This window comes from Rana temporaria, chromosome 9 (assembly GCF_905171775.1).
Source record: "Rana temporaria chromosome 9, aRanTem1.1, whole genome shotgun sequence".
NCBI classification, from domain to species: Eukaryota; Metazoa; Chordata; class Amphibia; order Anura; family Ranidae; genus Rana; species Rana temporaria.
In genome coordinates, this window is record NC_053497.1 from 154219900 (window position 1) to 154236122 (window position 16223).

Below are 16223 nucleotides of genomic sequence, written 5' to 3' on the forward strand. Positions count from 1 at the left end.
GAGGGTTAGGGTGGTTTTGAATGCTGTGGGATCACATGTTGGGGGTTCCCCTTTCTCCCCCATTATTTTATTATTTTTTTGTTCTTCTTTTTTACTGTTCGCTCATGCACTTTTTGGTCTAGTCGTCCAGCTTATTGTCCAGGTACCATTTACAGATGGCGCATGGTTATTTCACATGTATAAGTTATTCTTGTCTCCTCCCACTCCTCTAGGTGCACGGTTCTCCTTCCTTTGGATGACCCTAATGCGCCCCGAGGACTGGGAGTCAGTAAATATGACTTCCACCTACCTATGGTTAAGTTACACTTGATTTCATGGAATGTTAGGGGGCTTAACACCAAAGTGAAACGTTCACTCATGCATGTTTGATTATCTGTCAAGGCACAATCCGCATGTGATCCTTCTCCAGGAAACCCATCTACAAGGCTCCCAGGTTATGGCCCTCAAGAGCTAAAATAGCATATGCCCTTTACTCCACATACTCCACGTATGCCAGAGGTACGTCAATCCTTATAGCTAAATCAGCCCCTATCACCATCAAACATATTAAGCTAGACCCTAATGGCTGCTTTGTAATTCTAGTAATAGAACTCCTTGGTAAACCCTACACAGTAACTAGCCTGTACGTTCCACCGCCCTTCACCAAGCAATTTTTTGAACGAGTGATAGGCATGTGTCACGGAACCATGAACCAGACGTACAACAAGAGATAAGTGAAAATAAGAAGGCTTTATTGAAAATCAAGCTGTAAAGCAAAAGTCCAAACGGATGGTTAAACAGAGTCTTGCGAAGCCAGAGGTCAGGAACCAGAAGGGTAGTCGGACGAAGCCAGGATCAGGAACCAGCAGGTGTCACGATCGCTATCGTGCCAAACAGACAGCGAGGCGTGGTCACGCCCCAAGTGGCTCTGGGTGGGATTGAACCCAGGACTTCTTCTTCACTGCTCCAGATCTTTGCCACTGAGCCACTTCTCAAGTTCATATTCTGCTTGCTGTCCATCAAAGCCTGGTTCTGAACTATGTGCTGATTGCCTGTCTTTGAATCTCCCTGCAATCTGCACCTGTTTATCCTGGTCCAGCTGAGGCAGGTTTCCTAATCAACCAGGGTATAAAGCCCTGCCTCACTATGAGGCAGGTGTCAGTTCATTGTACTCTGCTTGTCCTGTCTGTGCCAACGGTTCCTGTGATTGACTTCATTTACAAGACTGATCCCGGCTTCTGACCCTTTGGCTTACGTACCCTGGATTTGCTGTACTCCTGCCATCACCTGGAATTGCTGACAGGACGTCTGGACCTCCACTACCTGGACCCTGGAGACCCCTCTCTGCACTAACAGCTCCTTTCAGCCCCAACCATCAGCATACCAGGAACTACTCTAAAGGCTCAGGCTATCTCCTAATTCAGCCATCTCCAGCTACAGGCATCTCCATCTGGAGCCATCTCTACCTACAGGCCGGACTTCATTCCACAGCCAGTCACAACCTGGGAACTCAACCCAGCCTGGAATGGTCATCAGAACCGCAAGTATCTTACACATAATACCATATACAGTCATACTGTGATCCGCCTGTTTTGCTTACCTATAGGACTTGGCTTGCTGAACATTACATTGCTTGTCAGAACTTTCCTGGTTACTTATCTGAGTACTGCAAGTTATTGCTATCGGTTTTTCATTACTTATATCATAGCCATAGACTCATGCATTAATCCGGCCTGCTTACAAGTCACAGCCTAGCTAATTACCTAAACAGCCATTTAAGAACTTTATTCCTAAGTATTTACATCTGCTTATACATAGCTTATGAATTAATAAACATTCATGATTAAGTTGATTCTCTAAAAAGAGGTTGTGATGAACTAAACCCTAAACTCTTTGACCATACAAGAGAGTGAAGTAGTGGTTTAACCCTGAGAAACCTCTGCAGCTGAGATCCAATTAAATCATAACTAAACTCATACGCAGGAGCGTTACATATGAGCATACAAACCTGCAAAATGGACTCCACTCAAGGTAAGCCCTTACAGCAGGGAAGTCAGACGAAGCCAGGATCAGGAACCAGCAGGGAAGTCAGACGAAGCCAGGATCGGAACCAGAAGCAGCAGCAGTCTTAGAAGCATGTGAACACAGGAGGACCAAGCAAGGAACTGAAGCCACAGAGCTCCTATATATGTGAGCCAGGCATCCAGCTCCTCCCAGTGGGAAGGAGGAGCCGCAGGGTGGGAGGCTACAAGAGTCCCAGAAACCAAGATGGCCGCCAGCACATGTCAAACGAAGGAGACAGGAGAGAGGTAAGACCATGACAGCATGCTGCTGGAAATAGCTGAGGGCCCTCTATTAATAGCCAGTGATAGGCATGCTGCTGGAAATAGCTGAGGGCCCTCTAATAATACAGTACTGGACAACTCCATTGATAGATTCCGCTGCTCTACAATGCCTCCCACACCCCTAGTCTCCTTCCTGACCCAATTTGACTTGGTAGAGGCCTGGAAATGGAAGCATGCGGATGTGAGGGTGTTTTCATGTCAGTCTGACTCTCATGACACCCTATTACATAGAGACCTGTGTTTAATGTCATCAGATATGCTCAATATGGTATCTAGAATAGAATATCTCCCCAGGGTGATATCCGACTATTCCCCTTTGATGGTGGATCTCGCCCTGGATGCATCTCCCTCATACCGAGTATGGAGATTGAGCCCACTGTGGCTAGCAGACCAAGCTGTCACGGAACAGTGTCTGGCTGAGATGAAATCCTACTGGATAACCAAGAAACACAGCACCTCCATTCCTGTGGTATGGGATGCCTTTACACAATGACCCACTACACAAGGGTCCTTTGCAGCAGCTATTGGACGGGTCCATAAGTCATCCCAGTCCAGATTGGTGGACACGAGAAGGAACTTAGAAATGAGGAGGGCTCATACTCTGCGTCTCCCACTCCTGACACACACGCAGTGTGACGACATAGGGCCAGGGAACTGGAATTAGTACTTCTGGAAAAGAACCCAGAAAAAATTGCTATACCAAAACCAAAGGCTTTTTGAGTTTGGTGACAAGAATAGCCGCCTCATGGCCTGTCTTGCCAGACCTGAATATCAGCCATGCAACATCCCAAAAATCACAAACTCTGAGGGCGCTGTAGTTGAGCAAAATAGCGAGATTATGGAAGCATTTGTCACATTTTACTCCACATTGTATGCCACTAGAGCACACTATATCATAGTAGAACTGGATGACTATTTGTCACACATTTCCCTTCCAAAGTTGGTGGATCATCAGGCCCTTTTGCTTGATGCTCCTCTCACAACTGAGGAAATAGGGGAGGCCATACAATCGTAAAACGCCGGACCTAGATGGTTTTCCCATAGAATGGTATATGCAGTTTAGGGAAATGCTTATCCCTCACTTGCTTCGGGTATACAATTTTGCCCTGAAGACGGGACAGCTTCCGCCCTCTATGTCAGAGGCACTAATTGTTCTTATACCCAAACCTCACAAGGACCATCTTCTTTGTGAATCATATAGGCCGATCTCGCTCAATAACTCACTTTAAGATTTTGGCTAAGGTGCTCGCCCGGAGATTGAATACAGTCATTACAACCATTATTGGCACAGACCAAACTGGATTTATCCCTGGTGCGATCGACATCTATTAACTTATGCAGACTTTTACAAGTGGTACATGATTCGGTTGGCTCTCGGGCCGTTTTGGCTCTGGATGCTCACAAAGCCTTTGACTTAGTCAAATGTCCATACCTCCTAGAAGTCCTGGCTAAATTTATATTTGGAGACACTTTTATTAAATGGGTACAATTACTGTACTCTAAACCTACTGCTAGACTGAGAGTGAATGATTCCATATCCAAACTCTTTTTAAAAAAAAATTGGCACCAGACAGGGATGCCCTCTATCACCATTGCTGTTCGCACTGGCGATAGAACCCCTTTGCGGCGCTGATAAATCCAGTGGGGAGGTTAAGTGACTGACGATTGGGGGTCTGGAAGAAAAGGTATCCTTATACGCTGATGACATGCTAATTTATTTGGCGGACCCACAGTCGCCTCTCCCTACCCTGCTGGATATTATCCAACGAATCTGTCAATTTTCGGGATTCCAGGTTAACTGGGATAAATCTCTTCTCTTTATGATAGATCAGGCGGTACCGGTATCATTACCTCCCTCTTGCCCATTACAGACTATTCACACTTTCAAATACCTAGGAGTTCTTATACAACATCCCATCTCCTCCTATATTAAGATTAATTTAGATCCTCTTATCAGTAGACTGAGACACACGCTTAAAACTACTAGGTAGAATAAATATTTTTAAAATGATCCTCTTGCCATGTTTCTTATACATTCTGTGCAACTCACCGGTATATGTCACAAAAGCTACATTTAAGGAGATAGATTCCACACTGACTAACTTTATCTGGAGGGGAGGAGCAACCCGAATTGCAACACATATCTTACAATTACCCGCTCTTGAAAGGGGTCTGGCACTCCCCTGTTTACAAACCTACTATATCGTATCACAGCTGGCACACATGCATTGGTGGTTCTACCCTGAGGCCAACAATGCGGCCACTGGTTTAGAGGCAGCCATTCTTACCTCCTATGAATTTTTTTTTTTTTTTTTTGCATAAAATATTCATTGACACTTTCCGATATACATAGATTTGCATAACATTTTGGTGGATTTGTATGACAGAATATGATTATGATTCTTCATTGATGATATTATGCAATAATCATTACTATAATTGGGGTAATGTGTATAAAATGCACATGTCAATTGTTTGGGATACACATATATCCCAAAAGTTTGCACCTCTATGGGGTGCACCTGGAAGTGCAGCCGCTGCGGATCCGAGGGGGACACGCAATGAGAACAAAAAACATTTCAGCCTGCACATGACTGGACAACAAAACCAGCAGAGCCTCCCCCCACTTTCAGACCCACCCCCCAGATCCACAGCGACCGCACCTCCAAGCGCACCCCCAGCGCAACCCCAAGTGCCCTCCGCACCCGTAGCCTGCACCTGCAGTGCAAAGTGGACCTGACCCCCGCAAACAGCCCCCTGTGTTTCAACATCTATCACATTAAAGTGGCAACACAGTCATTGCACCACAATGACTTGTCCTACTTTTTTTTTTTTTTAATCCATTTTTATTTATTTGTTTTTCTTATTTCATACATAAATATGCCTAATTGGCGAATCCCTTCAGAATTTAATACACCGACTGTCACTTAAACCCCTTTCACACTGAGCCACCCATAGAGTTGGCAGTAGAACACAGCTATTTTTACCGTCTACGCTATGGGCGGATTTGCGGCACATTTCGGGTGCTAGCATACTATGTACTGTATGCATACTAGCTCATTATGCCTTTCTCTTGCAGGGTTTTTTTTGTAGGAAAAAAAAAACGGTTTACTTCCTCTTTAACTCAGAAACGTAATATCTGTAACCCCTTACGGTGCTTGCTAGGATACATTGATGATGACGAAATCTCTAAGAATGTACAATCTTGTATACACATAGTACTATTTTATGCTAAAAAATCAATAACCATGCACTGGAAGTCTCAATCCTCGCCCACAATAACCTTCTGGCTTAATATTGTGAACCACACTATACCATTGTACAAGATGACATATGAAGCTAGAGGATGCCCGAAAAAATTCTCTAAAATTTGGAACTCTTGGGTCAGCTCAGAGAGTATTGTAACACCTATTTCTTAATGAATATACTATGACTATAACCCTGACTTATGTCTATTATGCATGTGTCCTCGGACTCACTGTGAATTGAAGAATGCCGAACAGTAATACGATTTATATTCTGCTTTGTATCTGCTAACTGAATATCAGATTGATGTACCTGTACCTGCACTGTTGTGTTTTTTTTCTGTTGTCTGTTGTGTAAAAAACAAATAAAAATGTTACCTTTAAAAAAAAAAAGTAAAGGAGGCTGAATACAAATGCGCGCCACGCTTTTCACATATTTATTAGTAAAAAACAAACGAAAACCGTTTATCATTTTCCTTCCATTTCACAGTTATGTACCACTTTGTGGTGGTCTATCACATAAAATCCCAATAAAATACATTAACATTTTTGGTTGTAAAATGACAAAATGTGGAAAATTTTAAGGGGTATGAATACTTTTTCAAGCAACTGTACGTGGGTGCACTCCCGAGGCGGGCTATGTGCATCTATAGACACACTCGGCACAGCTCGGCCACACCTCCAGCTCCCTCCTCATGCTCTCAGTGTGTCCTGTGAGAGCAAAAAGAGACCAGCACTGTGGCAGGCGGGCACAGTGCTAGATCGCAACAGGACACAGGTGAGTATTTAGGCAAAAGGGTGGGGGGAACAAGCAGTGGAAAGTTTTTTACCTTAATGCAGAAAATGCATTAAAGGGGTTGTAAAGGTTCCTGTTTTTTTTTCAATAGGTGTTACCCGCGATTGCCCAGTAACTGAGCAGGACCGTGGATCTCTGTGTGTAAACGTCCTGTCAGGGAGAGGAGACCTTGTACATAGGGACACATATAGGTCACCTCTCCCAGTCAGTTCCCTCCCCCCTACAGTAAGAATCACTCACTAGGGTACACATTTACCCCTTGATCACCCCCTAGTGTTAACCCCTTCCCTGCCAATCACATTTACACAGTAATCAGTGCATATTTAGAGGACTGTTTGCTGTATAAATGTGAATGGTCCCAAAATAGTGTCAAAAGTGTCTGGTGTGTCTGCCGCAATATCGCAGTCACGATAAAAATCACTGATCGCCGCCATTACTAGTAAAAAAAAATTAAAAATGTAAATGCTATAAATCTATCCCCTATTTTGTAGCCGCTATAACTTTTGCGCAAACCAATCAATATACGCTTATTGAGATTTTTTTACCAAAAATATGTAGAAGAATACATATCGGACAAAACTGAGGATTTTTTTTTTATATATATATATATATTTTTTTGGGGTATTTATGATAGCAAAAAGTAAAAAATATTGCTTTTTTTTTTTAAATTGCCGCTCCTATTTTGTTTATATCGACAAAAATAAAAACCGCAGAGGTGATCAATCACCAATATAAAGCTCTATTTGTGGGGATTATTACAATTTCATTTGGGTAAAGTGTTGCACGACCGCACAATTGTCATTCAAAAGGTGACAGTGCTGAAAGCTGAAAAAGTGGCTTGGGCAGGAAGGGGGTGAAAGTGCCCAGTATTGATGTGGTTAAAGAAATCTTTATCTGCTATTGATTATGAACGTTTGCAGGGCCTGTTTAGTGAATTGAAGGGCAGCTTTTTGTATATTACATGAAGATTTCTTTAGCAGATTTGTTTGGCCATCAATAAAAATTTCACCCCCAGCACTGCCCATTATTGAAATTTCCGCCCCCTTCATGTAAATATCCACCCTCTCCTACATGAACGTGCCTCGGCAACGCAAGACAACAGCCAAGCGTAAACTCAGCTGTTCTGAGGGTCCGTTCTGCGAATGTTGAGCAGTTCCGGCTGGGCATTTTTCGATAGGGGGCATTTCTCGACAGGACACTGGCTTGTAGTAGCTTTTAGAAGCTTTTAGGTGTGTTTAGGAGCATTAGCAGTTTATTAGCGTTTTTACAGTACATAAATAAAAAAAAAACGCCTGGAAAAAGCTGTTAGGAACGCTCCCAAAAACGCTTGAAAAATGGTTCTAGCATAAAATAATGTGCATGCACTATAATGTTATTAGCTTCTAGGAGCAGAAAAAAATGCTCATAAAAGATTTTAGGAGCTTAAAAAAAAACACTAGTGTTCATGGAGCCTTAGGTTACCTTTTAGGACATTCTAATGCCGTGTACACACGATCATTTTTCGGGTTGTAAAAAACAACGGTTTTCGTGCTCTAGAAAAAACGAAGTTTTTTTCAACTTCATCATTAAAACGGCCTCGCCTACATACGATCGTTAAAAAAAAAAGGCTCTAACAAAGCGCGGCGACGTACAACACGTACGATAGCACTATAAAGAGAAAGTTCCATTCGGATGACACCACCCTTTGGCTGTTTTAGCTGACTCCGTGTTAGTAAAAGACGATTCGCGCTTTTCTGTCTGTTACAGCAGGATGAATGTGCTTACTCCATTACGAACGGTAGTTTTACAAGAACGAGCGCTCCCGTCTCATAACTTGCTTCTGAGCATGCGCATGTTTTTCACGTCGTTAAAGCCCACACACGGTCATTTTTTACAGCCCGAAAAACTACATAGTTTAAAACATTGTAAAAAAAATATAGCATGTTCGAAAAAAAAATGGCCGTTTTTCAGAACCCGAAAAAATGCTCTGAAGCAAGAAATAAATAAATTAAAGCTGATCATTGTAAGCACCCCAATCAGTGGTACATGGTTTGTCTCAACCCCATAACTGCTACATCAGCAGGACAGCTTGGTCTGTGAAAAAAAAAAAACAGAACTACCGTCAGGATCACTAGGCAAAAAAGTAAGAAAGCCAAAAAAGAAAACGATTGTCGCCAGCACATCTAAAAACTGGTAAACTGCAATATAATGAATGTTTGCTTTTGGGTTTAATACTGTTTTAAGCATATCAATGTTGTTTTCCATAGTGTTTTCATTTACATCCTTTTTACTAATGCATCCTCAGTGTATACAATGTACAAGGCACACCCCTGGTGATAATTGCCTAAGTTTCTAGTGTGTCTATGTCAACTCTCTAACAAACTCCGAAAAGTCCACAAATGACTGGTGTCATGTCTGGTCATCACCATGGCAACAGCAGATCTAAAAAACGTTTAAGATGACACCGTCTTTGGTAGATAGGAAGGTTTCATTCTAGCTTTAAGAGGCTGCATTCTAAGATCTGATGGGTCTAACCAGTGCAATTATACCTTTTTATTTGAGCTCTGTATGTAAATTGTATACAATTATCAAAGGCTGCATGCATGACAATCCCAAAAGAAGACTAGAAAAAACAAATTCCATTAGCCAGGTAATATAAATGAGATAAATGCTCATTTAGTAATTTAGGGGGTAATCCACAAAGCCGCGGCGCAACGTAACTTTTCGGATTTAAGTACTCCGCCGCAAAATTCCCAAGTTAGGTGCCGATCCACAAAGCACTTACCTGGAACTTTGCGGCGCTGTAACTTAAATCCGTCCGGCGCAAGGCGTTCCTATTCAAATGGGCGAGTCCCATTTAAATTAGGCGCGCTCCTGCGCCGGACGTACTGCGCATGCTCCGTCGGGTAACTTACCCGACGTGCATTGCGCTAACTGACGTCGCTCCGACGTCATTTGCTTAGACGTTAACGTAAATGGCGTCCAGCGCCATTCACGGACGTCTTACGCAAACGACGTAGAATTTAAAATTCGACGCGGGAACAACGGCCATACTTAACATGGCTTAAGACAACTAGGGCTTAGCCCTAGTTTTACGCGGCTGAACTTGACGTAAACGACGTAGATTTAGAGCGACGGGCCCGTCGGAGCGTTCGTGGATCGCCGTAACTGGTCATTTGCATATTCTACGCCGGCCGCATTGGCCTCGCCACCTAGCGGCCGGCCTAGAATTGCATCCTTAAGATCCGACAGTGTAAGTCAATTACACATGTCGGATCTTCGTCCTAACTATGGGAAACTGAGTCTGTGGATCAGTTCCATAGTTAGGACCAGGGATACGACGGAGTAACAGCAGTTACTCCGCCGTATCTCTTTTGAGGATCTGGCCCTTAGTAATTACTAATTTAGTAATATCAATGAGGTAGCACAGATTCACAGAACTTGGACTCTTTTGGCCTTCTCTGTTGGTAGGGAATATTGTATTTGCATTAATATTAGGAAGTGGTTCAGTCTGGCATAACAGCTTGTCTACACCTATATACACTATATTACCAAAAGTATTGGGTCACCTGCCTTTACACACGCATGAACTTTAACCACTTCCATACCAGGCACTTACGCACCTTCCCGCCCAAGCCAATTTTCAGCTTTCAGCACTGTCGTACTTTGAATGACAATTGCGCAGTCCTAGTTGCGCAACAACTAAAAAAAGACTGAATATTTTGAAAAAAAATTACGTTTTTATTTTTTTCTGTTAATTTTTTTGTAAATAAGTAAGTTTTCTCTTTCAATTACGGGCACTAATATGGCGGCACTGATGGGCACCGATGAGATGGCACTGATGGACATCGATGAGGTAGTAATGACGGACACAGATGAGGTGGCACTGATTGGCGGCGCTGGTATGCAGCACTGATGGGCACACATAGGCGGCACTGATGGGCACACATAGGCGGCACTGATGGGCACACATAGGCGGCACTGATGGGCACACATAGGCGGCACTGATGGGCACTCATGGGCGGCACTGATGGGCACTCATGGGCGGCACTGGGCACTCATAGGCGGCACAGATGGGCACTCATGGGCGGCACTTATGGGCGGCACTGATGGATACTTATGGGTGGCACAGATGGGCACTGATAGGTGGGCACTGGGCATGGATGGGCACTGTGGGGTGGCACTGATGGACACTGTGGGGTGGCACTGATGGACACTTGGGGTGGCACTGATGGACATTGTGGGGCAGCACTGATCTACCCATGTTGCCAGTCAGTGCCCATTTGTGGGCACTGATTGGCATCTTTTTTTTTTTTTAAAAAAAAGCTTTTTTTTTTTTTTAAGACTTTTTTTTTTTCATGCTTTTTTTTTGTTTGCCCTTCCCTGGTGGTCCAGGGTGGGCTTCCCTGGTGGTCCATGTGGGGATCCGAGGGGGGGCTGCGCTGATAAACAATCAGCGCGAACCCCCCCTGTCAGGAGAGCCGCCGATCGGCTCTCCTATACTCGCGTCTGTCAGACGTGAGTGAGGAAGAGACATCATTGGCTCTTCCTGTTTACATCGTGATCAGCCGTGGTTGGACACGGCTGATCACGTGGTAAAGAGTCTCTGCTGGAGGCTCTTTACCGAGATCGGAGATGCAGGGTGTCAGACTGACACCCCGCATCACCGATCGCCACGCTGCGCGCCCCCACGGGCGCGCGCGGCATGAAATCCTGCAGGACATCCATGGACGTCCTGTCAGGATTTCAGAACCACTTCCCGGACGTAAATCGGCCATAGGCCGGGCGGGAAGTGGTTAATGGCATCCCAGTCTTAGTCTGTAGGGTTCAATATTGAGTTGGCCCACCCTTTGCAGCTATAACAGCTTAAATTATTCTGGGAAGGCTGTCCACTAGAGATGGGCCCCATGTTCGAATTGAACGTAAGTATATGGGGCGCTCGTGGGATGTGCGCCCAGCGGTGAGTGCCCCAATTATGCAATGCAAACATGGGCATTAGCAATGCAAGATGATAGTGCTTGGATGACTGCTGATTGCCCAAAGCATGCACCTGACCTGTATGCTTTGGGCAATCACAGCACAATGTACTGTAAGAGCCATGATTGGCCAAAGGCAGGGTACCTTTGGCCAATCATGGCTCAGGGGCCAATTCCACACCCCACGCTATATAAGGCTGCTTACACGGTGGCCATATATAGTGTGTTATAGTAGACTGGAGAGAGATTAGTTAGGTTAGTTAGTGGATTAAGCCTGCAGTCAGTGTATAATATATAATACAGTGCAGTTAGTGTAGTGTATATAATACAGTGCATTCAGTGTAGTGTATATAATACAGTGCGGTCAGTGTAGTGTATATAGTGCAGAGTATATAGTGCAATGTAGAATACATAGTGCAGAGTATATAATACAGTGCACCTTTATAATATAAAAACGGGAACCTTTACAATCACTTTAAGCTTTCCCTTCACTGCAACTAAGGGACCAAGCTCAACCCCTGAAAAACAACCCCACACCATAATTTCCCCTCCACCAAATGATTTGGACCAGTGTACAAAGCAAGGTCCATAAAGACATGGGGGTGGATTCAAGAAGCAATTGCGCCTGTGTAACCATAGGTTACACAGCGCAATTGCTTACTTGCCCCGGCGTAACGAGTGCTCCTGATTCAGGAGACTGCAGCCTAAGATCTGCGCGGCATAAGGCTCTTATGCCCGCATATCTTAGGCTGCATTCTTGCGATGGCCGCTAGGTGGCGTTCCCGTTGTGCTCAGCGTATAGTATGCAAATTGCATACTAACACCGATTCACAACGTTGCGCGAGCCCTGCGTATGCAATTTACGTCGTTTCCGTACGGCGGTTTTTGCGTAAGGCTTCCCCTGCTATTAGCAGGGGCAGCCAATGTTACGTATACCCGTCGTTCCCACGTCACGAAATTTGAATTTTACGTAGTTTGCGTAAGTGATTCGTGAATGGCGCTGGACGCCATTCACGTTCACTTTGAAGCAAATGACATCCTTGCAACGTCATTTGCTGCAATGCACGTCGGGAAAGTTTCCCGACGGAGCATGCGCTATGCGATCAGCGTGGGAACGCGCCTAATTTAAATGATTCCCGCCCCCTACGGCATAATTTAAATTGCCCGCGCTTGCGCCGGGCATTTTGCCGGCGCGCCCCCGCAATTTACGGAGCTTCTGCTCCGTGAATCAAGGGCAGCGGAGCAAATTTGCGGGGGCACAGGGCAAAAACGTTGCCCTGCGCCTCCGCAAAAAAAGCGCAATTCTTACTGAATCCGGGCCACGGATGATTGAGTTTGGCCTGGAGAAACTTGACTGTCCTGCACAGTGTCCTAACCTCAACCCGAGAGAACACCTTTGGGATAAATTAGAGCAGTGATTGCAAGCCAGGCCTTCTCGTTGACATCAGTGCCGGACCTCGCAAATGTGCTTCTAGAAGAATGGTCAAATCGTCCCATAGACACACTCCTAAACCTTGTGAACAACCTTCCGAGAAGAGTTGAAGCTGTTAAAGCTGCAAAGGATGGGCCAACTCAGTATTGAACCCTACAGACTAAGACTGGAATGCAATAAAAGTTCATGTGCATGTAAAGCAGGGGTCTCAAACTGGCGGCCCTCCAGCTGTTGCGAAACTACAAGTCCCATGATGCCTCTGCCTGTGGGAGTCATGCTTGTAACTGTCAGCCTTGCAATGCCTCATGGGACTTGTAGTTTCGCAACATCTGGAGGGCCGCCAGTTTGAGACCCCTGATGTAAAGGCAGGCGTCACAATACTTTTGGTAATATAGTGTATTTAGCATTATTATGAGCGCTTTTATATTAGAATGGGTGGACCTTGTTAGCCATTGCTGACAAGTGTAGTGATTTTGTTTGAAATCCTCCATATTGTATTATAGGGGGAATTTATTCAATATTAGTCTTGGATTTAAATAAAAAATGCAATTAAAATGACGCTTACAACACCAGCGTATGATAAAGAGAGGGAGAGAGAGAGAGCGAGAGAGAGATAGAATGGGAGGGAGAGAAGTGTGAATGTTTGCTTATCTAATAGCAACTTTTTAATCTCTTACTCCTTGGAAACATATTTTTAATGTGTAATTTTTGGTTGTAAAGACCTAAAATAAATTGTTTAAACATCCTGATGTTTTTCCCTCATAAAGGTCAACACTTTTGTTCTGTTTCGTGTGGTTATGGTGACAATCTCTAGTGCTAGAAGACGCTCCAAGATGATGACACCCAACTGTAGTCTAGAGAAACAGATTGGCATCCAGGTCTGGTAAGTTTACCTATCTCAACAAATCATGACATTACGTAAAAAGGACTATGCAAATCCAACATTAACACATTACATATTTCACTAAATAATTTTTCATACAATATTTTCCTCAGCATTTCCAAGTTTTGCTATAGACTCAGAGCTTGTTACAAATAACAACTCACTGCCCACTGCACTTTCAATGGAGGTAAACTCTTGCTGCCTGTCATAAATCTACATAAAATTAAGATTATTAATTCTGAATAGCTTAATTTAGTTATTAATTTCAGCAAAGAATAATGTGTCTTTACTCTAGAAGTCACCGCTAGGCCCATCCATTGTCATGGTTTATTCAAGTAGATCATATAATGTTCCTGGGGGAATTAACACAGCATAGTCGGCAATAGTGTTGAGCGGAATACGCCATATTCGATTTCGCGATATATCACAAATATATAGCCGAATATTCGTGAAATATTCGCTAAAATCGAATATTCGTGATATTTAAAAAAAATAAAAAATTGCGAAATTTCGCTAATGCGAATTTATTGCGAACATTTTGCTAAAAAAAAAAATTCTGATTGGCTCTGATGCAAAAGAAGGGCGGAGAAAGTATTCTCGAATATTCGGAAATCGAATATTCGGAATATTTTATAAAAAAAAAAAATGTTGTGAAATATTTTGACAACTGTGGTAGGAGAACTCTGATTGGCTCTGATGCAAAAGAAGGGTGAAGAAAGTATTTGCGAATATTTGGAAATCGAATATTCGCGAATACTTTCTACACCCTTTTTTTGCATCAGAGCCAATCAGAGTTGTCAAAATCTCGCAATCAATTTCGCATTCGCATTAGCGAAATTTCGATAAAATATCACCAATATTCGATTTCAGAATATTCGCGAATACTTTCTTTTGCATCAGAGCCAATCAGAGTTCTCCTACCACAGTTGTCAAAATATTTCACAACATTTTTTTTTTTGATAAAATATTCCGAATATTCGATTTCGGAATATTCGAGAATACTTTCTCCGCCCTTCTTTTGCATCAGAGCCAATCAGAAAAAAAAAAAAAATTCGCAAAATGTTCGCAATAAATTCGCATTAGCGAAATTTCGCAATTTTTTTTTATATTCGGAATAGCGAATATTGGCCGCGAAATTCGAGATATTCGCGAATACTCGAATATGCCATATTCGAGCCGAATATTCGCAATACGAATATTCGTGAGCAACACTAGTCGGCAATCTCTAAAATGCAACACGTGGAATCTCTCGAGAAAATTTAAAGGGAGCTAAAGGCTTTTTTGAACAGACTGCAAACAGGCAGGCTATTATCGTAGAAGAGACATGTAATACAATTCACCTACCTGTCTGCTTACAGTCTTCTGCAGCATGTAAACTGAGCTGCACATGCACAGCTCAGCTTGCATTGCTGGCACAGTCTGTGTGCCAGGATCACTGACTTCTGTGCAGTAGTTCCGTCATTCTGTGCCAGCCAATGGAGATGCCCGAAGACCGGCACCCAGAGAGAAGAGCCAGCGATGGCAAGAGACCTGGACCACTAGAAAAGAGGTAAGTTTACCGTAGTTCCCCTGTCAGATATTTACACACTACGTTACTGATTTAATGACACATGATCTAGGAGACTCATATAATTATTACCTGCGTTTATAAACAACATTTGGGCTCAAGGGAAATCAATGCTCCTAACTTTCACCCTTTTTTTCTATATTCTTATGTAGCACTACCCCCAAAGGAGCTGCTGGTTTGTTTTGGGTGGCATGTTACCTCATGGCTCCTCCGCCGTCTAGGGGTGTATGGTGCATATAGCAGTAATGGAATGTCCACGACAGGTGTCTTTTTCTGTGCTCTTTATTACACAGCCGGGTAAAAACAATAAAATTTGTGGTGAAGAGTAGAGATGAAGCAGAAGGAGAAATAGCAGATTCAGGTGTACTAGTAGGTAAACAGTCCTGCTTCCAACAACACTTATGCCGCGTACACACCATCACTTTATGTGATGGAAAAAAACGACATTTTCTGTGAAGTAAAAAACGACGTTTTTGAAACTTCAATTTTCAAAAACAACGTTGCCTACACACCATTGTTTTTTCACAATGCTCTAGCAAAGCGAGATTACGTTCACCATGTTTTTCCATTGAAGCTCGCTTCATAACAAGCTTCTGGGCATGCGCGGGTTTAAAAACGTTGTTTTTGCTACACACGGTCAATTTTTGTGACACAAAAAACGACGTTTTGAAAAACAACACAAAAAATTGAAGCATGCTTAAATTTTTTTTTTGTCGTTTTTCACAAGACATAAAACAATGTTTTCCCCACACACAGTCATTTTAATTGACGTTTTTAAAAACGTTGTTTTTTTTCATCACATAAAGTGATGGTGTGTAAGCGGCATTAGTCTTCTTCGCCACTCCAGCCGGAGTGGGCATAGCGTACCTGGACAGGCCTCTCTCACTGACCTGGCAGCCAGAGTATTACTCGGAACTTAGAGGAAAAGTCTCTGCCACAGACCCTCCTTAGGATTGAGGTAGCGGAGGTAATCCTCCTTAATAGACTTTGGCCTGGATCTCCTTCAGGTAGTTTTCAGGTT

At 43.4% G+C, this 16223-nt stretch overlaps 1 protein-coding gene across 1 annotated transcript in view; it reads left to right on the forward strand.

Moving 5' to 3' along the window:
* The window catches only part of ADGRD2 (adhesion G protein-coupled receptor D2), a 999543-nt gene that overhangs the window by 590141 nt on the left and 393179 nt on the right, over nucleotides 1–16223 (forward strand). Inside the window, exon 19 of the mRNA XM_040324866.1 lies at nucleotides 13520–13635. Within this exon, the coding sequence (XP_040180800.1) occupies nucleotides 13520–13635 (116 nt within the window). The remainder of the gene's footprint in view (nucleotides 1–13519; nucleotides 13636–16223) is intronic.